We start from the raw sequence: 23043 nt of genomic DNA on the forward strand, positions 1-23043 counted from the left end.
GGGAAGAAATTGATTAATTGTTATTATTTTCCATGTGCTGTTGATTTGATCTAATCTTTTGTCCATGTGTGATAAAAATCCTAGAGCTTGACTTTTAATATCACATCACTCAAGGTTAAATGACTCAAATAATCTTTGCTAAATAAAATGTCAACAATCATACACACAAAAATAATGAACCCAGATGTGAAGAAGAAAAACAAAAGTCAACAACTGGCTATTTTATGCCCTCTATCTCGTGCCTCTAAACCCACAGACACATATATACCCACACAGTTATTTCATTATTAAACATTTTGATATTAAACATCTCTCTGGAGAGATGAATTAGACTACATTTGTTCCTTGGTTTGGGGGATTTTGTGAGTTTCACAGTTTCCCATGAAAATACCAGAATGAACAATCTATTGTCATAATAGCCTGCTCATTAAAGAGAATGCTAAAAAATGCTCACCATCGCTAGCAGTCAGAGAAATGCAAATCAAAACTACCCTAAGATACCATCTCACTCCAGTAAGACTGGCAGCCATTAGGAAGTCAAACAACAATAAGTGCTGGAGAGGATGCGGGGAAAAGGGCACTCTTGTTCATTGCTGGTGGGACTGCAAATTGGTGCAGCCAATTTGGAAAGCAGTATGGAGATTTCTTGGAAAGCTGGGAATGGAACCACCATTTGACCCAGCTATTCCCCTTCTCGGTCTATTCCCTAAAGCCCTAACAAGAGCATGCTACAGGGACACTGCTACATCGATGTTCATAGCAGCTCAATTCACAATAGCAAGACTGTGGAACCAGCCTAGATGCCCTTCAATAGATGAATGGATAAAAAAAAAATGTGGCATTTATATACTATGGAGTATTACTCTGCATTAAAAAATGACAAAATCATAGAATTTGGAGGGAAATGGATGGCATTAGAGCAGATTATGCTAAGTGAAGCTAGTCAATCTTTAAAAAACAAATACCAAATGACTCCTTTGATATAAGGGGAGTAAACAAGGACAGGGTAGGGACGAAGAGCTTGAGAAGAAGATTTACATTAAATAGGGATGAGAGGTGGGAGGGAAAGGGAGTGAGAAGGGAAACTGCATGGAAATGGAAGGCGATCCTCAGGGTTATACAAAATGTCATATAAGAGGAAAGGAGGGGCAAGACAAGATAATACAAATGGAAGAAATGATTTACAGTAGAAGGGGTAGAGAGAGAAAAGGGGAGGGGAGGGGAGGGGAGGGGGGATAGTAGAGAATAGGACAGACAGCAGAATACATCAGACACTAGAAAGGCAATATGTCAATCAATGGAAGGGAAACTGATGTGATACAGCAATTTGTATACGGGGTAAAAGCGGGAGTTCATAATCCACGTGAATCAACCGTGTTATATGATGTATTAAGAACTATGTAATGTTATGAACGACCAATTTAAAAAAAAAAAAAAGAAAGAAAAAAGAGAATGCTAATAGGAGGTCAGCTTGCTCTCTTATCTTCTGAGTACACTAGTAGAGGATGTTCACAGAATGAGACAGAGAAAAGAGTCACCATCCTCAGAAATCACTGAAACACCCCTGTTCTCAAAGCCTCTCCCTCCTGCTTCCAGGAAGTACCTTTGCTGACTGGGAACTGAGCTTACTGTACTTCAATTTACAACAATCTCAATTTCCAAGCTCTCATCAGAACTTCTACAACTTTAATTCAAGTTTCCCCTAAGTTCTCCACCTTCTTGACTGAGATACTGTGCAATTGTGAAGTACCTAAGAAGACATACAGAATTGCAAAAAAAAAAAAAAAAGGAGAAAAGTGGGAGTCCATATGCAAAGAGGGAGTCCCTCCCTCCCTCCTTTCCACATCCTAAGGCTGCCCCAGGACTCTCTACTCCTTAAAACTTAAAGGACCCAGAAGAAGGCCATTCAGGAAACAAATCATCAGCTATTTTGTCTTTTTATCTCATATGGTTTAAACTTCCTAGTTTCTATGACCTGACACACTTTGAGAATAAGCCTAATATTATCATTTTACTTTATTGAATTAATCCTTGTTACAAAGGATCACTTCAACCTCAGCTACCAACCTTTCACTGCCTGTCACAAAAACACGCCTGAGTTAGGTTTGGTTGAAGTTCACTTGTAATTCCATAGGTCTCAACAAGAGTTCAGGAGGAGTGCGAAGTGACTGTGGTGAAGAAATATCCTATGAAACTTATATTTTGCATAACACATTGTGATTTCTGGCTTCAATAAATATCTGTACAATGATTTGTTTAGTGGATTACACTGGATGAAATTTCCCTACATATTTTTCCCTTTCAAAGACCTGAAAACATCATGATTTTGCACTGTGTTCTTTACACAAACGATACAAAGGTGGAGAAGAAAGATGCTCACAAGAATACCAGAGTGTTCTACAGTCCTCCCTGGGACACCAGGAAAGAATTTTATTTGCTGTGCAACCCTTGGTCTTAGGAAGCCCTCACCATTGCTTACTTTACTCTAGGTTTCATAGCTTCAATTCTTTTTTTTTTTTTTTTTGAACAAATTATCTTTTTTTTTTTATTGTTGGTCGTTCAAAACATTACATAGTTCCTCATACATCATATTTCACAGTTTGATTCAAATGAGTTATGAACTCCCAATTTTATCCCGTATACAGATTGCTGTATCACATCAGTTACCCTTCCATTGATTGACATATTGCCTTTCTAGTGTCTGATGTATTCTGCTGTCTGTCCTATTCTCTACTATCCCCCCTCCCCTCCCCTCCCCTTTTCTCTCTCTACCCCTTCTACTGTAAATCACTTCTTCCATTTGAATTATCTTGTCTTACCCCTCCTTTCCTCTTATATGTCATTTTGTATAACCCTGAGGATCGCCTTCCATTTCCATGCGATTCCCCTTCTCGTTTCCTTTCCCTCCCACCTCTCAACCCTGTTAATGAAAATCTTCGTCTCAATCTCTTCGTCCCTACCCTGTCCTTGTTTCCTCCCCTTATATCAGAGGAGTCATTTGGTATTTGTTTTTTAAAGATTGACTAGCTTCACTTAGCATAATCTGCTCTAATGCCATCCATTTCCCTCCAAATTCTATGATTTTGTCATTTTTAAATGCAGAGTAATACTCCATTGTGTATAAATGCCACATTTTTTTAATCCATTCATCTATTGAAGGGCATCTAGGCTGATTCCACAATCTTGCTATTGTGAATTGTGCTGCTATGAACATCGATGTAGCAGTGTCCCTGTAGCATGCTCTTATTAGGTCTTTAGGGAATAGACCGAGAAGGGGAATAGCTGGGTCAAATGGTGGTTCCATTCCCAGCTTTCCAAATTGGCTGCACCAATTTGCAGTCCCACCAGCAATGAACAAGAGTGCCCTTTTCCCCACATCCTCTCCAGCACTTATTGTTGTTTGACTTCCTAATGGCTGCCAATCTTACTGGAGTGAGATGGTATCTTAGGGTAGTTTTGATTTGCATTTCTCTGACTGCTAGCGATGGTGAGCATTTTTTCATGTACTTATTGATTGATTGTATGTCCTCTTCTGAGAAGTGTCTGTTCAGGTCCTTTGCCCATTTATTGATTGGGTTACTTGTTGTCTTATTGTCTAATTTTTTGAGTTCTTTATATATTCTGGTTATTAGGGCTCTATCTGAAGTGTGTGGAGTAAAGATTTGTTCCCAGGATGTAGGCTCCCTGTTTATCTCTCTTATTGTTTCTTTTGCTGAGAAAAAACTTTTTAGTTTGAGTAAGTCCCATTTGTTGATTCTAGTTGTTAACTCTTGCGCTATGGGTGTCCTATTGAGGAATTTGGAGCCTGCTCCCACAGTATGTAGATCATAACCAACTTTTTCTTCTATCAGATGCCGTGTCTCTGATTTAATATCAAGCTCCTTGATCCATTTTGAGTTAACTTTTGTGCAAGGCGAGAGATAGGGATTCAGATTCATTTTGATGCAAATGGATTTCCAGTTTTCCCAGCACCATTTGTTGAAGATGCTATCCTTCCTCCATTACATGCTTTTAGCCCCTTTATCAAATATAAGATAGTTGTAGTTTTGTGGATTGGTTACTGTGTCCTCTATTCTGTACCAAGCTTCAATTCTTATAAAATGTAAAACCACAGCTTCTGAAATGTGATGATGTCACAACTCGTCACTACCCGCTTCCCCTTCCCCAGGTACATATTTTGTATTCATTTGTTATTCTTACATCAGGAGGCATAGTCAATACTTGCTAAATGACTTTGCAAGAATTTTTGAGCCTACGCATTGTAGGAATACATTATAATTTACCAGCACTTTTTAAAATGTTCTTAGTAAGCCTCACATTTGTCTTCAATCTTTGAATATCGTTTTGATTTTTATTTTCTTGATTTTTTAAGTCACATACCCTTTTTTTGTCCCTAAACTTTGTTTTTTATTTAATTTCTTTTTTTTTCTAGTCAGGTACAGTTTTCTCATTATAGGAATATTTACAGAGAGGTTGTTCAAACTCTCCCTATTCCATCCCCAACTGGAATAGTGAAAAGTAACAAATTATGAGATTGATCTAACTTTTGGACATCCAAAAGCTTTAACACTGAAACTCATAAATTCATTTAACTGTGAAATATGTATGTGTTCTTCACATTCACAGTTACCAGAAAACTTAAGAACCAGAGGGAACTTGAAGTCATCTAGCCAATATCCTCATTCTGCAAATAAAGGAAATGACACCCAGTTGGGATAGGTGACTTGCTCAGGTCACAGCTAGATATTAGGTACTCTGTGCTTTGGAAACAATGATGTTTTCATATTAGGGGAAGAAAAAAATTCCACTTTAGAATTTTCTCTTGTAAGAGTTCTCTCAAGTGTTTTATAAACTGTTTAGCAGCTGACACTATTCCAGTTAGAGAAACAAAACGAGTTAATTTCAGGCTTCAAATATGTGAGCTATTATTTTAAGAAAAATATTCTCCAGATGTTTCCCACCTCCTCTGAGAATGGAAAAAAGAGGAAATGAGCTTAAAGTTCAGCAAAAGAGATTCAGATTAGATATTAGGAAATCTACTGTGAAATACTGCAATTGGTTACTGGGAATGTTGTGAAATCTCCTCCTCTGGAGAGATTTTGGAATGTGGTGGTTGGCCATTCATTTCAAGGGGGTGATGTGGGTGGCCCGTTTCTAGAGCTAGGGGCAAACCCTACTTGACTTTCTCAAGTTCAGCAGGTTCCATGAGGTCATGTTGTGCCTATAGCTAGTAGGTGGGGTAGATGACTGCTCTTAATTATAGTAGAATTCAGGATTCATCAGTGAAGTTTATTATTCAAACTCAGTTGTACATTTATATAAGTTCTGATAGGTATAAATGGGCAGATGGACTACAGTCAACAAATGCCTATTGGATGGGCTTGCTCACTATCTCCATTGATCAGCATCTGACAGCCTTATGAATTTGGGCTCCATCTCAGCGTATTTACTCAGCAGTGGCTTTCAGACATCATGAATAACTAGTCCAAAAAGCAGAGTGTGGGATCCTGGCCAAGATCTTGTACCATATATAATGGACAAATTATTTCTTTCAACCAAAAATAAAGCCTTGATATTTGGAGAACAAGATAGAGAAAGATGAGTGCAGTTTGACAAATCTCTACCTAATAAAACAAAGTAGAAAGCTTATTAGCTAATGTATTGGATGGTGGCCTCTAGAAGTAACCATACAGGAATTTTAGATTTCTAATTTGGAATATAATAGAGATAAGCAGTATTTCAGTGAAATAACCAATCATAAGTACAGGTTGGGGAGATATCAATTAAAACAATTTCAAATGTCAGAAAAAGACCTAACAAATGGGCCTGGGGTTGTAGCGCAGTGATAGAGCTCTTGCCTACACGTGTGAGGCACTGGGTTGAATCCTCAGCACCACATAAAAATAAATAAATAAAATAAAGGTACTATCTCCATGTACAACAACTACAACAAAATACCTAACAAATGGATATAGTATTAATGATATGACATATTTGAAGTATGTCCATGGTGCCAACACAAAGTAAGTGCTCACAAATGTAGCTAAGAAGACTATAATGTAGATATTCACTGCCCCTCCATTCCCCAGCCATTCTTAGGGAATGACCTGTTTCTCTAGTCACTGGTTTTGCCCAGTGCCAATCTGGGCACAGCAGTGAATGGTTCTTCTCAATACCCAAAAATAATCCGTTCCCACCAAAGGATCAGTTTTTCAGAAGATTTCAACCTAGGGGAGAAAAAGGAGAGAATTTTAAATAAATGTCCTGTAACAAATATCCAAAATGTCTTCTCCCCACCCACACTACCTCTCCCCTGGAGGTCTACTTTGATCTTCGTCTCCATGGGGGGCAATGAATGCTGCTCACACTTTATGTCCTCAGGATTCACCTAAGGGGGACGAATTTTTCCACTCTCTCTTATTTAGAGTTGCTTCTATCTTTCCTTAAAAGCCAGGTGCCAGCTTATCTAGGCATAGAAGTCTCAATTCCCACTACAAAAATGGGTCTCAAAAAGCTTCATCTCAGAGAATGGTCACCACCCCACACCTGTGTCACCCTCTCCCACTTTTTCTCCAAAACATGTGAAACACCACATATTTACATTTTTTACTTCTTCTGCCTCCACCAAAGCATCATCCTCAAACTATTAAAAACACAATTCTCACATATGTCTGTGTGTGAGAACATAAGTCAAATTGTATTTAACATGATGACAAAGTTGATTTAAAACAAAATATTAAAACCTTTAGTTTTTGATAACCAGTAGATAAAAAGAATGTTAAGAATATGTGAAATAAGATACAACTAGTTAATATGATAAAAAAAAACCCACTTGATCCTGACAGCGGTTAATTAGAATAGTTTGTAGAGTTATTAATATCTGTAATACTAATTGATTATGCCACCAAGCTAAACACCTAGTTAGTTGACACCAGCATGGCTTATCTAAATATTCTTAGCATGACAATAAAAAATCACACGATCATCCTTTGTCTTAGCTTTATAAGCAATTTGGGGATATGGTTTCTTAACATTCCCTTCCCAACCCCACCCACCATAAGAAAGCTACATGTGCACAGCCATATATGAACCAAAAAAAGGTAAGTCCTACAAGTTGTTCAGATAATCTTTAAAAAGCAGCAAAGTGATATGACAAGACAACAGATTGCCATATGAGTGTTCTCATCATTTTTAATAATCAAATCAAAAATAGGAGGGCTTTCTGTTAACAACTGTCATAGGCAGGATTTTAAACAGAGAGTGCGGTTCAAATATTTTCAAAAGACCCTAACCATCCTAAGAGTAGTAATTGTGAAGGTCTATCAACAATCATCTAGAAAGTCTAAAGAATATCATACCTTTTTCTTGTCCTCTGGAACCTCATAGTCATGTTCAGTCTAATAGAAAAGAAAGAAAGAAGAAAGAAAGAAAGAAAGAAAGAAAGAAAGAAAGAAAGAAAGAAAGAAAGAAAGAAAGAAAGAAGGAAGGAAGGAAGGAAGGAAGGAAGGAAGGAAGGAAGGAAGGAAGGAAGGAAGGAAGGAAGGAAAGAAAGAAAGAAAGAAAGAAAGATCAGTTAGAACAGCATTCAATTTTGTATTGAACTTTTAGTAGAATGTGTAGAAAAATGAGAATTGAGAAGGTGGCACTTGGGGAAGATGATCAGGGAGTGCCCTTATAAAAGAGATAAGTACCCTTATAAAAGAGACCCCAAACAGCTCTCTTGCCCCTTGTACCATGTGAGGATGCAGTGAGAAGATGATCATCATCTCTGAACCAAGACTATGCCCTCACCAAACACCCAATCTGCTGGCATCTCAAATTTAGACTTCCCAGCTTCCAGAACAGTGAGCAATAAATTTCTCTATCCAAGCCACCCAGTGAGGGTACTTGGTTATAGTAGTCTTGGCAAACTAATAGCCAGTTTATGGTATTTTCATTATAGAGCACTCAAATCTGAAATTATAAAATTTATTTTTAACCTATCACCTGTCTCCCCATACTAGAATGAGAGTTCAGTAAGACTTCACCTTTTTAATTGACCTCAGTTTGTTTCTCTTGTATCCAGGAAATTATTAACAATTGGAAACTGCTCAATAAATATCTATACATAACAAATTAATTTTTCTGAGAAATGAAAAAAGAGAATTTTCTTTGAGAGGCATGGAAAAACCCAGAAGGCTATTCTGGTGAACAATGGAAGAGAATTCTGCCTGACTGTCCCTGTCTTCAGGGGGCAAATATTAGGCTCTTGAAAAGCTAAAAATTTTGTATAAGGGCAAGAGTGGGGCACAGAAGACTGGCTCAGGAGCAGATGAGAGAGGCTTGTCCACACCACATAGCACAGATGCAGATGTGTTGTTAGCACTATGTGAAAGAGAAAGTTGGAATGAGAGCAAGGATTGAAGGTTGAAATGCTTTAACATTCTTTTGGATAGCAAGCCAAAATCTCATGAGGATAAATGTATGAACAGAATGCTTAGGAGTGTCTGAAATAATATATATCATGTTATCCTGCTATGTACATTATGAGTCACAAGAGGGAACTGAAACTCACTGTGGCCCTCCCCAAATATAGGGAACGATTTAGGGCTATTCAAAATGATTAGGATTGGCAACACTGACACTAGAATAAATGGTTAGACCAGTCGCTTTTTCTTTTTTTTCTTCTTCTTTTGCCATTTTAAAAAAGTATAGTTTAATGGCCATTATTGATTTACTCATGTTAGGTTTATCATTATTGCAGTTAACCTCACGTTTACTTTGGCTAGTATCCCTCTTTGAAAATCTGACATTTCGGTTGGTTTGGATTTGCCTTTTTGGTTGTGCTCCATTAATAACTTAAATTTTAATAGTGCTTTTTATCTTATAAAGAATTCATGTTAAAATTTTTACCCTTAAGCAGCTCTGAGAGATAGGCAGATATTATTTCTGCCTTATAGGTGAGGAAACTGAGGCACAGTAAATATAAAGGACTTGCCCAAGGCTACAGGCATGAAGAATGGCAGAGCTAAAACTATACTCAAATGCAAGTCTTTTGATTTCTACAATGCGTTTCCCATATAACATGGCAGCCACCACTAAGCCAGCCTGTATGGCAAACGTCCAGTGTCTACACACATTAGATGTATTTTTATCTTCATGTGTACACATACTCCCCAGTTGTCAAATAGAAATTAAGGGGGGAAAATCAAGGAGAACTCACAATAGTGTTGTGTGCTGCATTCTCAGGAATAAAGAAGCAGAACACCCACTACCACCATTTCCTCCCAGCAAGAATTCTGAGGTCCCTTCTTCCACCAGGTGTTTGTATAGTATTACACAAATCTGATGTTCTTTGAGTGATTTGAGAGAGCCACCACGCTGCTTTGACCACCGAAAACATCCTCAGGGACAGGAGGGAAATTAGTAGGGATAAGTCAAGCAGTAAATTCTAACCAGGGCCCCTATATAAATATTCAAGTTAAAACTGAACAAAGTTTATTTAAATAAAAAGCCAGAGAAATGGCAGATGGCAGACCTAAGGAGTTGGTTTCAGGGAGAGAAAAGCCAAGCCTCTGACAGGATGTAATGGAAGGAAAGCAGGATCCTACTGGGTCTTTGGTATTCAACTGGTCTTCCAGGCATTCTGCCTCCTTCCAGTTTTCCAGTACTTCACTAGATTGTCCTGGTTTGAAGATTATTAACTATAATCCAACACGTTCACTGAATTGAGGGAAGAGTGAAGGGCCAAGTGTGCCAGCTTATTATTAAAAAAAAAAATCACCACAAGTTTAAGATTTGATAATTGAATTCATGCATCCCCAAAGACAGAATTAGGTCCCTGCTCATACATTACCAGGTATTACCACACATTTCCGGTGTGGAATAACACTTTCAGCTCTCTAAAGAATACCTTAGAGAAACTGAATGTTAGAGCTAGACAGGATCCAAAAGAAAAACTTAAGCTCTACTTTTAGTAAATGGAGAACTTGAAGAGATTTTTGTTTAGATACACATAACTAGACAAGAAATAAGGTCTCAGTACTGAATTGAGTGGAAAAAGAAACAGATGTATGTATAATACTCTCTAATTTGTGTTTTATTTTTTATTTTTTTTTTTAAAGAGAGAGTGAGAGAGGAGAGAGAGAGAATTTTTAATATTTATTTTCTAGTTCTTGGCGGACACAACATCTTTGTTGGTATGTGGTACTGAGGATCGAACCCGGGCCACACGCATGCCAGACGAGCGCGCTACCGCTGAGCCACATCCCCAGCCCCTCTAATTTGTGTTTTAAATGGATGTATATTATATTGCCTATTCATAGATTATCTTTGAAAAACTATGTGGAAATAATAAGAAAAACTATTGCTTCCAAGAGAAGGGATTTGAAAGAACAGAAGTAGAAGGGAAATTTTTTTTCAGAGAATGTTCTTTGAATAATCACTAATATTGAACACACCTGACACCCCTGCTAAAATAATATAAATTCCATGAGAGTAGGGCTCACTGGGCATATTATATTCATTTTTACAATCCCTGGGTGGGCCTAGCATTGTTTCTGGTAAGAATTCAACAAATTATTGTTGAGTACTTAAGGGCAGATTTTCTCTTTCAACCTAAAATAAATTTGGCTATTAATGAGTATAAATCAATATTAATTTGTGCTTTTTTCCCCAAATGTTTTATAACAATCATTCTTAGAGGAAGAGAAAATAACAGTTTGTGTGTGTGTGTATACACACACACACACACACACACATATTATTCAGAGTATGCTTGAAATAAAACAGTTCTTAAAAATACTCTAATTTATGAAATTAAGAAAGTTTTATAAATCATACTGCTGACAAATGTTTCTTCATTTTTTTCCCCGAAGGAGAAAAAAATGATTAGTTAGTATATTTAGAAAAACTGGAAAGCAGTGAATTTTGTGGTAGGGATTCATATTGAATATTTTCTTAGGTGCTTTTCATTAACCAATCCTTCTGCAGCTTGTTCACACTCTTGGCATTACCCTTGAATAGGATGTCGCAAATTCAACGCACATTTTCTAAGAAGTGGGAAACTATGATCCAGAATTAAGTAAGGCAGAAGTAAAGAAAACAAACTCCCATGAAAATGGAAATTAAATTACATATAGAGAGAAGTTTTTTCAAAGTGTTCCGGAAGATTGTGAAAAATATGCTCGCTCGCTCTCTTTCTCTCCTGCCCCACAGCATTATGATGAGACTCCACTAGGATTCCAATTTTCATAAAGTCTCTCAATAAAGAACGAGAATACCGCGGGTGTAGGACCATGAGGGTAACACGGGTTGGGGGTGGGGCGGGATAACGGAGCAGATCCCAGGGTGCGTCGCGCTTGCCCCCTAGTGTGCATTTCCTCGTACTGCATCTCCCTGGGCTGTTCGTTCTTCAACCTAGAGTGAATCTAAACCGAGGTCTTCTCAAGATGGTTTTTATAAACAGTCAAACTTCGTTTGTATTTTTCCTGTTAACTGCTAATTAGTAAAGAGTGCTGTTAAAGGACTTAGAAAGAGTTTGTCTTGTTAATAGTCAAACATCTCCGTCTTATTTATGTAATGGATTTGCTTTGCAAACTCCTTTATTTCATAAAAGTGCAAAGATAAATTTAATGGACTCTAAATCCAATTAACCAAATTCTAAACTAATGACTTCATAGTATTTAAATCTAAAAAAGAAATGTTCATAGTCGTAATTGTGATTTTTTTTTTTAAAATGACATTTCAGGGCTATTACATGGAACATCTTTTCTCCAACTCAGAAGACCTCTGCAGGTTTTGGTAGTGTTTGCTTTTACATTTATTTTACATTTACATTCATAGTTATATTTATTTGTGACTAAATAAAAGCATACAAAAAGCATCTAGCAGGTGAAAAATCTCTGTCCCTGGCATAAAGCCTATAAATTCTTAACTATTTCCAGTTAGGAAAGAATTCTGGCACTTATTAACAGAGTATAAATGCCACCAAATTTGCAGAATCTAGCCTCATAGGATTAGGTTTTGGGCAACTGAAGAACACCCCAATACAAGTGGAATGAAGAAGATAAAACATTATTTCTCTATTGGGTAAACAAATTGTAAATTCAGGGATTGGCATGGTGTCTCCACATTCATCCAGAGCTAAAGTTGCTTCAAACTTGTTGCTTTACCAAGCTCAGTGCATACCAACCAACCTCTTGTCCCAGGTGCCTGATCCACACCAGGCAACATATCAGCATTCCAACAACAAAAGGAAGAAAGGGAAGAACATGCTCATTTCCTATTAGGATTCTTCTTGGAAGTTGCACTGATTGTAACTACTCCCAGTCCGCCAGGACTTTGTCACAAGAACACACACCTAACTGAAATGTCTTCATTAAGGACTGCTGCTCTATTCCCAGCTGAAAACCAGGGCTTTCAATACTAGGTAAAAAGTGGGGGCAGAATTGATATTTGGAGACCAGAAGTCTCTGCCATAGCCTCTGTTCTCACCAGTTATCTTCTTTTGACAGAACTCACACTTCCGGTTTTTATTTTGATTTGTTTGGGTTTTTTTTTTTCTGTTAAAAAGTAGATCTTTATTCCACCTGCCTTCCATTCATTAAGCTCTAATATTAAAGACTTTACTTCCCCTGACTCTTCCCCATTCTTTCTCTAGGCAAATGGCAGTGCCTTGGCCTTCGGGTTTTCACCATGTTGGTGCATTCCTTCCACAGGTGATGGCTGTGCCACCTGGGCCTCTGCAGCTGCTGGGAGTGCTGCTCACCATTTCCCTAAGCTCCATCAGGCTCATTCAGGCTGGTGCCTACTATGGGATCAAGCCACTGCCACCTCAAATTCCTCCTCAGATGCCACCACAAATTCCACAATACCAGCCCCTGGGCCAGCAAGTACCTCACATGCCTTTGGGCAAAGATGGCCTTGGCATGGGCAAGGAGATGCCCCATTTGCAATATGGCAAAGAGTATCCACACCTACCCCAGTATATGAAGGAGATTCAACCAGTGCCAAGAATGGGCAAGGAAGCAGTACCCAAGAAGGGCAAAGGTAATCTCACACTGGTATGCTGTCATCAAACCACAGCTTTCCAACTTCTTAAATGATGGAGGGGGGTAGAAGATGAATTTTTAAAACTTTTATTTTAGGAATTGACATTTATTAAATTCCTACTTTGTTCCACTCTATTCTTGAAAAATTCAAGTCTTAAAGAAAGATTCATGGGTTTGATCACCAGCACCACACACACAACTTAAAAAAAAAAGATAAAATTACAATTTTATGTTTGATTTTGTTATTTTAACTAGCGTTAGATGAATCAAAATATATTTAATCACAAATACTCTATCCCCTTATTTATTTATTTTTTTATTTATTCAAACATTCATCAATTAGGACTGGGAATGTGGCTCAGGTAGAGCGCTTACCTGGCATGCATGAAGCCCTGGATTCAATACTTAGCACCCTCCAAAATTAAAAATAATTTAAAACAAACCAAAAAAATCCAGCAACTATCCAGGGAGAATCCATTTTTGTGTCAGGCTCTGGGCCTGATGTTACAGGATAAAGCAGTAGAGGAAAAAAAGAAAGAAAGAAAATAAAAAGAAAGGAAACAAGTCACTCTTCTGAACTAGGGGAACAGTGTTGTAAGGACCAAATATGTTAAGAGAAAAAACACATGAAAGCATCTTCCAAACTAGGTGTTAGATAAATGCAAGTGGCTTTAATACTGCTTTAATAAAGCTATGAATGTCAATCAATAAATCAGCAAAAGGGGATTAAAGAGTGCAGACTGCATCTAGATGACATCTGAAGATTTGTCCCCATTACTTTCTGGGCATATTTATTAGTTGTTGAACATCTAAAAATGCCTGTCATTATGACAGATGTTTTCTTATGTTTGGTCGGTTTATCTAGAGTTCTCAGAAATGCAGTATTGGTCTAAACTATGGAATCAACCTAGGTGTTCTTCAACAGATGAATGGATAAAGAAATTGTGGTATATATACACAATGGTATATATGGTATATATAACCCTTAAAGAAGAGTGAAATTATGGCATTTGCCAGTAAATGGACAGAACTAGAGAATATCATGCTAAGTACAGTAAGCCAATCCCAAAGAACCAAAGTCCAAATATTTCCTGTGATATGCAGATGCTAATTCATAATAAGGGTGTGGTGGGCTAGGGAAGAATAGAAGTACTTTGGATTTGACAGAGAGAAGTGAAGGGAGGGGAGGGGTTTGGGGATAGGAATGATAGTAGAATGGATTGGACATTATTACCTCATGTACATATATGATTACACAACTTGTGTAACTCTACATCATGTACAACCAGAAGAAGAAGTTATACTCCATGTGTCAAATGCATTCTACTGTCATGTATAACTAATTGGAACAAATTAAAAAATAAAATAGGAAAGAAATGCAGTACTGGTAGGAAAAACTGCTGCATTATAATAGCAATGGCTTTTGAGGAAATAGAGGTCACCCTGTAAGACCCTACAATCATGGGAAGATTCACTCTGGAGAACTGCTGGATTTGGTGTTCTGAGGCCTTGGGGCCTCAGTCCCAGAGAGAGACACCTAGTCATTTGACTTCCCTGAGATTAATTGTCTTTATCTTTAAAATAAGGTTGTTGAGAGAATCACTGACCTAAGGTAAGCAGTGCTGAGTAAACGCTAAAGCATCACAGGAATTTTTAGTTGCTGTAGCTGGTAATTCAATAGATCCTCAGTCACAACAGAGTATGTCCCAGGCACTGTGCTGCATGGCAGGGACTTCTGACAGAAAAGATGTGACCTTCCCCTAAACACTTCCTTGAATGGTAACTACACAGCTCACTGTTTGGGAATAACATTCCTTAATAGTTCTGTGATAGTGTCTCAGCATAAGAGAAGTATTCCCAATTTTCTTCTCTTAGGAGCTAGTATGCCACTAGGGGATTATTTCAGCTTCTTCTTCCCACTTCCTTTCTTAAATAGCTTGCCTGAGAGTTTTGGTACCTCTTATACCTTTTTTCCTATTTGAAAAAATACAGAGTTCTATGGTTCTATTTTGTTCCCTGACAGTAGCTCTGTAAAAGTATAAAGGTCAGGATTAAGATGTTATTATTAGTGAAATATTTCATTTCTTCACACAACCTATTATTCCCAGCAGGGGAGATTCAGAGTTCTGTTTATCTGCAGGGCACATACAGAACAATATAACAGCATGCACTTTGTATTTCAGGACTGATTCAAGAAGGCGTAATACCTTTCCTATATATCCTCTAATCATGAAATGTGCTGTATTATCCTTGCTGTACAGACAGGCAAGGAGAGGTGCTGATAGCAAAAGCTCTCCTGTAGATATCTCACGCTAAGACTAGAAAGATAAGCAGAGCTTCGTGCTCCTAACCAAGATCTCTTCTTTATCCAGACTGCTCGTCATCCAAAAATATCTTCTTTATCCCTCCTGTTTAAAAATCAAATTTGTATATAAGAAATAATTTGGGAAGTTAAAGAATTAATATTAGAGGCTTGGTAAATCCTACAGCACATTAGATAAATTACACAAATCCACTGGTTCTTGAGAACAGATATAGAAAGACGTTATTGAACTACGTACAAAATAAAATATTTTCATTCCTTCCTGAATTCACATGATGACTTCCATCATCACATCATACTGTATTTCAATACATGAGGAAATATCATTTGGTTCTAAAATATTATGTTAAAATATTATCCAGGCATAAAAAAGATAAATACCACATGTTCTCATTCTATATCTGGAATCTAAAACAATCAAATGCACTGAAGCAGATAATAGAATGGTGGTTACCAAAGGATGGGGAATGGGAAGATGATGGTTGAAGGAGTCTAGGCCACAGGCAGGGAGAATATGGTTTCAAAGGGTGGGATTTTGGGGTTTGTTTGTTTGTTTTAAGATCTACTACACAGTTTGGTGACTCTAGTTAATAGTAATGTATTATACATTTCAAAACTGCTAAGAGTAAATTTCAAATGTCACCATAAAAATAAGCATTTAAGAGGATGGAGATGCTAATTATCTTGATTTAATTATTCCACATTATAGCCATAAATCATAACATGGATTGCAACTCATTAATATATACAATTATAACTTGTTGGTTTATTTAAATTTTTTAAATAAAATTAAAACCAAAAGATTATGGAAAAATAAAATATCACTTCAAGTAGGAAAAATAGAAAAAAACAGAGAATGACTCCAACACTAAGATATACATACACATATCTAGAACAAATAAGATGAAAATGCATATAAATGTCAAGTGTCTAAGTTCTGAGTTTTTGGGCAACTCTGAATTTTCCTTATACATCTTTGAAGTTTCCAATTTCTCTGTGATGAACACATCATAATATCTTCAAGTTTTGTACTTAGAAAAATGTTGCTTCATTACTTTTTAGCTTTTTTAACTTAACCAATGCTGATATAAGCAGCTGCACATATCAGTTTTCAGAACAATACCTCAAATAGAAAAAAGAAATTACCACCCTGCACCATGTACAGCCAGAGGAACTTGTATTCCATTTGTGTACAATGTATAAAAAGCATTTTACTGTCATGTATAACTAATTAGAACAAATTTAAAATTTTTTAAATAAATTTTTAAAAATTAAAAAGAAAACAGAAATTATCAGTTTGGTTTCTTTTTTAATATTTATTTTTTAGTTTTAGGTGGATACAATATCTTTATTTTATTTTTTATGTGATGCTGAGGATCAAACCCTATGCCTCACAAGTGTTAGGCGAGCACTCTACCACTTGAGTCACAACCCCAGCCCCTAGGTCTCCTTTAAATATTGATATTACACAGTCCTGGAAGATGAGCGCATTAGTTCTAGTCTTTCTTCTCCATAGTAAGATGTCTAAACAAAGATCACCATGACTTTGTTGAAATAAAAGATAACTAACCTCCCTCTCTCCTTCTCTTTCTCTCTCTTCCTCTCTCCTGCCCTCTACCTTTCCATCTTCTTTATCAGCAGAAATACCATTAGCCAGTTTACGAGGAGAACAAGGTCCCCGTGGAGAACCTGGCCCAAGAGGACCACCTGGGCCCCCTGGCTTGCCAGGTCATGGGATTCCTGGGATCAAAGGAAAACCAGGGCCACAGGGATATCCAGGAATTGGAAAGCCAGGTATGCCTGGAATGCCTGGAAAGCCAGGAGCCATGGGAATGCCTGGGGCCAAGGGCGAAATCGGACCCAAAGGGGAAATTGGGCCAATGGGGATCCCAGGACCACAAGGACCTCCAGGGCCTCATGGACTTCCTGGCATAGGGAAGCCAGGTGGCCCAGGGTTACCAGGTCAACCAGGAGCAAAGGGTGAAAGAGGACCCAAAGGACCACCAGGACCTCCAGGCCTTCAGGGTCCTAAAGGAGAGAAAGGCTTCGGGATGCCAGGTTTACCTGGCCTGAAGGGTCCTCCAGGTATGCATGGCCCTCCTGGGCCTGTCGGACTGCCAGGAGTGGGAAAACCAGGTGTGACAGGCTTCCCTGGGCCCCAGGGCCCTCTGGGGAAGCCAGGACCTCCAGGGGAACCTGGCCCACAAGGTCCTATCGGGGTGCCAGGGGTTCAAGGACCTCCTGGAATACCTGGAGTTGGAAAGCCAGGCCAGGATGGGATCCCTGGCCAACCAGGATTTCCAGGTGGCAAGGGGGAGCAAGGACTACCAGGGCTGCCAGGACCCCCAGGTCTTCCAGGAATTGGGAAACCAGGCTTCCCAGGACCTAAAGGTGACCGGGGTTTGGGGGGTGTTCCTGGGGCTCTTGGACCAAGAGGAGAGAAAGGACCAGTAGGTGCCCCTGGAATGGGAGGACCCCCAGGAGAGCCAGGCCTGCCTGGAATCCCAGGTCCCATGGGCCCTCCAGGTGCTATTGGTTTCCCTGGGCCCAAAGGAGAAGGTGGGGTTGTGGGGCCACAGGGGCCACCAGGTCCCAAAGGCGAGCCAGGGCTTCAAGGCTTCCCAGGAAAGCCAGGTTTTCTTGGTGAAGTAGGACCCCCTGGCATGAGAGGTTTGCCAGGTCCTATAGGGCCCAAGGGGGAAGCTGGGCATAAAGGATTGCCTGGGCTCCCTGGTGTTCCCGGGCTGCTTGGACCCAAGGGAGAACCAGGCATTCCAGGGGATCAGGGGCTACAGGGCCCCCCAGGTATCCCAGGCATTGCAGGCCCTAGTGGCCCCATTGGACCACCTGGGATTCCAGGCCCCAAAGGGGAACCAGGCCTTCCAGGGCCTCCTGGGTTCCCTGGTGTAGGCAAGCCTGGAGTGGCAGGCCTTCATGGCCCCCCAGGGAAACCAGGTGCCCTGGGTCCTCAAGGCCAGCCTGGCCTTCCAGGGCCCCCAGGTCCTCCAGGGCCCCCTGGCCCACCAGCTGTAATGCCCCCTACACAACCACCCCAGGGAGAGTATCTGCCAGATATGGGGCTGGGAATTGATGGTGTGAAACCCCCCCATGCCTACGGGGCTAAGAAAGGCAAGAACGGAGGCCCAACCTATGAGATGCCCGCGTTTACTGCTGAGCTGACCGCACCTTTCCCGCCGGTGGGAGCCCCAGTGAAGTTTGACAAGCTACTCTATAACGGCAGACAGAACTACAACCCGCAGACGGGCATCTTCACCTGTGAGGTCCCCGGCGTCTACTACTTTGTATACCATGTTCACTGCAAGGGAGGCAACGTGTGGGTTGCTCTGTTCAAAAACAACGAGCCCATGATGTACACCTACGACGAGTACAAGAAGGGCTTTCTGGACCAGGCATCTGGGAGTGCCGTGCTGCTGCTCAGGCCCGGGGACCGCGTGTTCCTCCAGATGCCCTCAGAACAGGCTGCGGGACTGTACGCCGGGCAGTATGTCCATTCCTCGTTTTCAGGATATTTATTATATCCCATGTAAAAAAAAAAAGAGAGAGATTTAATAGAAGACAAGAAAATGATGCAACAAAAAATTCAGATGAAAAACATAATTGCTTCAGAACATTTATATAGTTGGAAAGTTATATTTAAGTGAAATTCAGACCATCATGTACAAATAAAAACTAAGATGCATGTTTAATACTCTGCACAGCAGCTTGTAATTGAAAACAATGGGATAGATTTATGTATCAAGTACTGACACTTGTGTTGTACCCACTGGAATCACATTAGTTGTCATATGTTATTTGCTCTCACCATAACCTGCTTATTCAGATCAGTCAACATGTCAGTACAAAAGATCATAGCTAACCAAAGTCACTCACTCATATTGTTTCCTTTAAAGTATTTATAAATATGCCTTAGGGAAATGTCAGTGATAACAGTTACATACCATATTTACTTTCAGAATTTCCTCTCCATCTGTGCAGATACATAGCCATGGAATGTTCTGGGGAGTTCTGTAGTGTTCCTGTCTCAGTGGGAGTCAGAAGGGTCCATGGAAACCTTAGTCCTTTGTAGTACTAGGGATATTTCTCTAGTGATAGAGGCTGGGGGTTTTGTTGTTGTTGTTGTTTGTTTGTTTGTTTTGGTTTTTATCAATGAGAAGTTCTAGTCAGAAGTTCTAGTCTGGAGTCTGGAAAAAAAAATTAAGGAGGAGTACCATTGTCTATCTGTGCTAAGCACTGGGGTAGGATGCCAATGTGAGGCCAAGACAGAGTCCCACAGGAGCTAACAAACCAGTGGGGAGACATAAGCAGTGATTAACTCATTTATTCCTCAAGGAGTTGTTTTAGAGTTGTTCTGTGACTTGTTTTGTTTTTTCTTCCCTCTGTGTAATTTCTACCATGGCCTAACCAACATAAATACCTGGAAGCCATAAGAAAAAAAAAAAAAAGGAACCCTTCAGTAAACTTTTTAGCTTTATGGAATATTTATTATTGATAGGAATTATCAATTGTGTTTACATGCATTAAAAAATTGCCTCCTTTGCCCGTATACACAAACAATCACAGTGAGGTTTTAACCATAGAGATATTGATATTCTTTAGTAGCTGAAGAATATCTCCCTGTGTAGTATGTAAGCAAATTCATGTGTCATCTGAGGTTTCAAATCAATTTCCAAAATCCAAGCTATTTTTTATTGGGGGAAAAAATTCAAATTTCATAGGAAAATAAATTTCTATTTTAAAAAAGGTAATTAGGCAGTTTGATATTTTAAAAGAGGTGATGTTTCTAGGTGTAGATACAAAAAAGGAAAATAACTGTCTCTTCAGCAGCAATCTGTGGAAGAGATATCCAGAATGTCATAGGGCAACAATGGCCCAGGCCATCTATGTGGCCCTTTATTTAGCACAAGTCAACAAATAAAACAAATTTGAAAGGGAGACATAAGTAGTTGTCCAGGTTTTCATTTGGGCACATATTAGCTGATTTAAGCATTGCTTAAAACAGACAAATCACTTCAAATCTGCTATTAGCTGTGGATGCTGTTAGACACTTGGGGAAATGATATGGAGCTGTAATAGTGAAATCATATTTTGTTTCTCAAAAATTAATTGAGTACATAGTTATAGATGGGAAAATACACAAAAAGCACAAGGAAATGTGTCTATGTAAAATTTCAATCATTTTTGGACTGGAGGTGTAACTCAATACACAAGGCCCTGGGATTAATCCCAGTACCACAAAATAATAATAATAATAATAGAAATTATTTTTACCATCACAAAAGTTCTTCTCTTGGTCAAATATGTATCTTTTCCCTAATAAGTATACAAGCATCATTTCTTCTCATTTTTTTAAGAAGAGAAATTAGTTCATTATCCCAAAATTTCTTATTCACTGCTAATTAGATAACACACTTTTCCCATTAAAAAGATGTCCTACCCAACCTTCATTTTCAAAGTGGACAGCATATATGTGGCCATATGTCCTTTGAGTTGGTCTTGAGGATGCTGGTTTGGGGCTGGTGACTTTGGAAGTAACAGATTCACTGGGTTCCTTCTGCTAATAGGTACACTGACATGGCTTGGAGGCAAGTCAGACCAGCTGATCTGTAAAATTGTATTTATCTGTACATGTATGGACTCTTAATTTCCATCAAGCAAGAGAGAAATTATCTCTTTAAAAACAAATTCACTTTTCAAAATATCTTCCAACTTATTTATTGGTTGTTACGCAATTGCCTATATATATATATATATATAGATAGATAGATAGATATATGTATGTGTGTATGTTTATTATCAGGCATATGCTTCTAACTTTTAGATGGAGGAGGAGCAAAATTTATGCCAGATACTGTGTATTCTACAATGGTGCTAATCTAAAGCTAAATGATACTTCATTTAATTTAAAACAGAGTTTTAAATAATTATCTATGTACCTGTGTTTCCCTTTTGAGTGTTGCACATCATGTTAACACATTAATGTAAAAGCAGATAAAACAACTGCATGTTCTAAAGTCTAGGGATAATAGTATGATCTCTATTTCATTCAAAAATATCTAAAACTTTTCCATGTGAAATGGACCAAACTTGCATTTTCTTATTTAACTACAGAGTTTTAATACAGCATGACATCCTCCAGGGGAAAAGAGTGTCTGTAGTGGGTGACTGTCCTCACATATTTTACAAAATACAATGAATGGTGAACAGACTGGTAACTTGTTTGAGTTTCCATGATAGATTTGAGATTTAATGGCAAATCATTTTTTATTTAAATTTTTGTACTGATTTGAAAAAAAGTCATTAAATATCTTTGAAAGTATATTTCTCATCTTGTTCATGTTGCTCTTTGATGCTGTATTAACCTCTTAAGTCCCCTCACATATACATTGTAGCAATTAGCAGCTGAACTAGAGGCTGAACAGGACAATTTATTCCTCTTTGACATAACAGCTCTGAATTTAAGCAGTCCAGGGCTCAATGGTAACCCAAGCAGGGGCCCAGTTTCCTTCTATCGTGTTTCTGTTCCACCCAGATATGTTGCCCTCCTCTCTGCAGTCTAGGATGACTAACATCAGACACAGCCCAGCTAATGGGAGGGTGGAGAAAACAGAAGGGGAAGGTGTGTTTTTTGTCTGGAAAAACTCAAACCAACCACTGCATAGAGCACTCCCTCCCACATGCATTGCCCAGAATGTAGTCACCTTGCCAGCAAGCTTCCAGATAGTGTGGGAAACTGAAGATTTATTCTGGGTAACTCCATGCCCAGCTCATACCCAGGAGGGTACTATTAAGAAGGAAAAACAGATAATAGGACACAGTTAACTGCTGCTTGTGCAACATACATCAGCTAAGAAAGGACTGCCACAGTCCTCTCTTCTCCCTCTCTTCCGCCACATCAGAGCCACATATTGGAAAGGGAGATGGTGCTGCGTGTAGTCACAGAGCAGAAATCAGACCTGTTTCAAGAATCTAAAGGCCTCAGTAAGTATCACCAATAAGGAAATAACTCTTTTGTGATGATTTATAAAGCCCTGAGTGACTGTAACTTATCACATCTATAATATGAGAAAGGGACTGTTTAAATCATTGAGCGGGCAGATATGTACCACCAGGTCACTTCTTTATGCCTTCAGTGTGCAAGCTCAAGACCATAGCTTCCATTCCCATATAGCCCAGTGGCTCTATTTTATTCCAGAACTATTTTGGAAGGTCTGTCATTCGGAAAACACAACCAATACATCTTGTTGGCTTATGTAGGTAGATAGAGGGTTGAGCACAGGAGACACAGCAGGGAGGATTAATGGTTAGAATTCAGAATGCTGGACCAATGGGGCCAAACCATCATCACTGTGACGAAATAAAGAAACTCAAAATCGACATCATATTTTCAGTACGTGTGTAGTAGCCCTTTACGTTAAACACAAAGTAGCCCCTATTGTGTGCCTGGTACACTACATGATCTGGGGGCATAAAAAGCAACAGAAAACATAATCCTTCTCCTTAAAAATATTATCCTCTGCTTGGAGGATCTCAAGATGTTTGTTTTAAAAGTCAAAAGAGCAGGGTAATGTGAAGGTGACTGAATGTATACAAACTAGATAAATCCAGAAAGAGAAAGACTGATCCATGATGCCTTTCCTGGGAGGACCACTCTGTCTTCCTGCTGTATAA

General features: G+C 38.9%; 1 protein-coding gene across 4 annotated transcripts in view; it reads left to right on the top strand.

Moving 5' to 3' along the window:
• Col8a1 (collagen type VIII alpha 1 chain) overlaps positions 1-21645 on the top strand; it is a 155314-nt gene extending 133669 nt beyond the window's left edge. For 3 of the 4 annotated variants that reach the window (XM_026402435.2, XM_077794415.1, XM_026402436.2), the window contains 2 exons: positions 12699-13029; positions 16993-21645. In XM_026402435.2, coding sequence (XP_026258220.1) covers positions 12702-13029; positions 16993-18902 — 2238 coding nt within the window. In that variant the 5' untranslated portion in view covers positions 12699-12701 and the 3' untranslated portion in view covers positions 18903-21645. The remainder of the gene's footprint in view (positions 1-12698; positions 13030-16992) is intronic. The other variant, XM_026402437.2, reaches the window with a different exon arrangement.
• The last annotated feature ends 1398 nt before the right edge of the window (positions 21646-23043 follow it).

The sequence above is a fragment of the Urocitellus parryii genome, chromosome 2 (genome assembly GCF_045843805.1).
Source record: "Urocitellus parryii isolate mUroPar1 chromosome 2, mUroPar1.hap1, whole genome shotgun sequence".
Classification (NCBI taxonomy): Eukaryota; Metazoa; Chordata; class Mammalia; order Rodentia; family Sciuridae; genus Urocitellus; species Urocitellus parryii.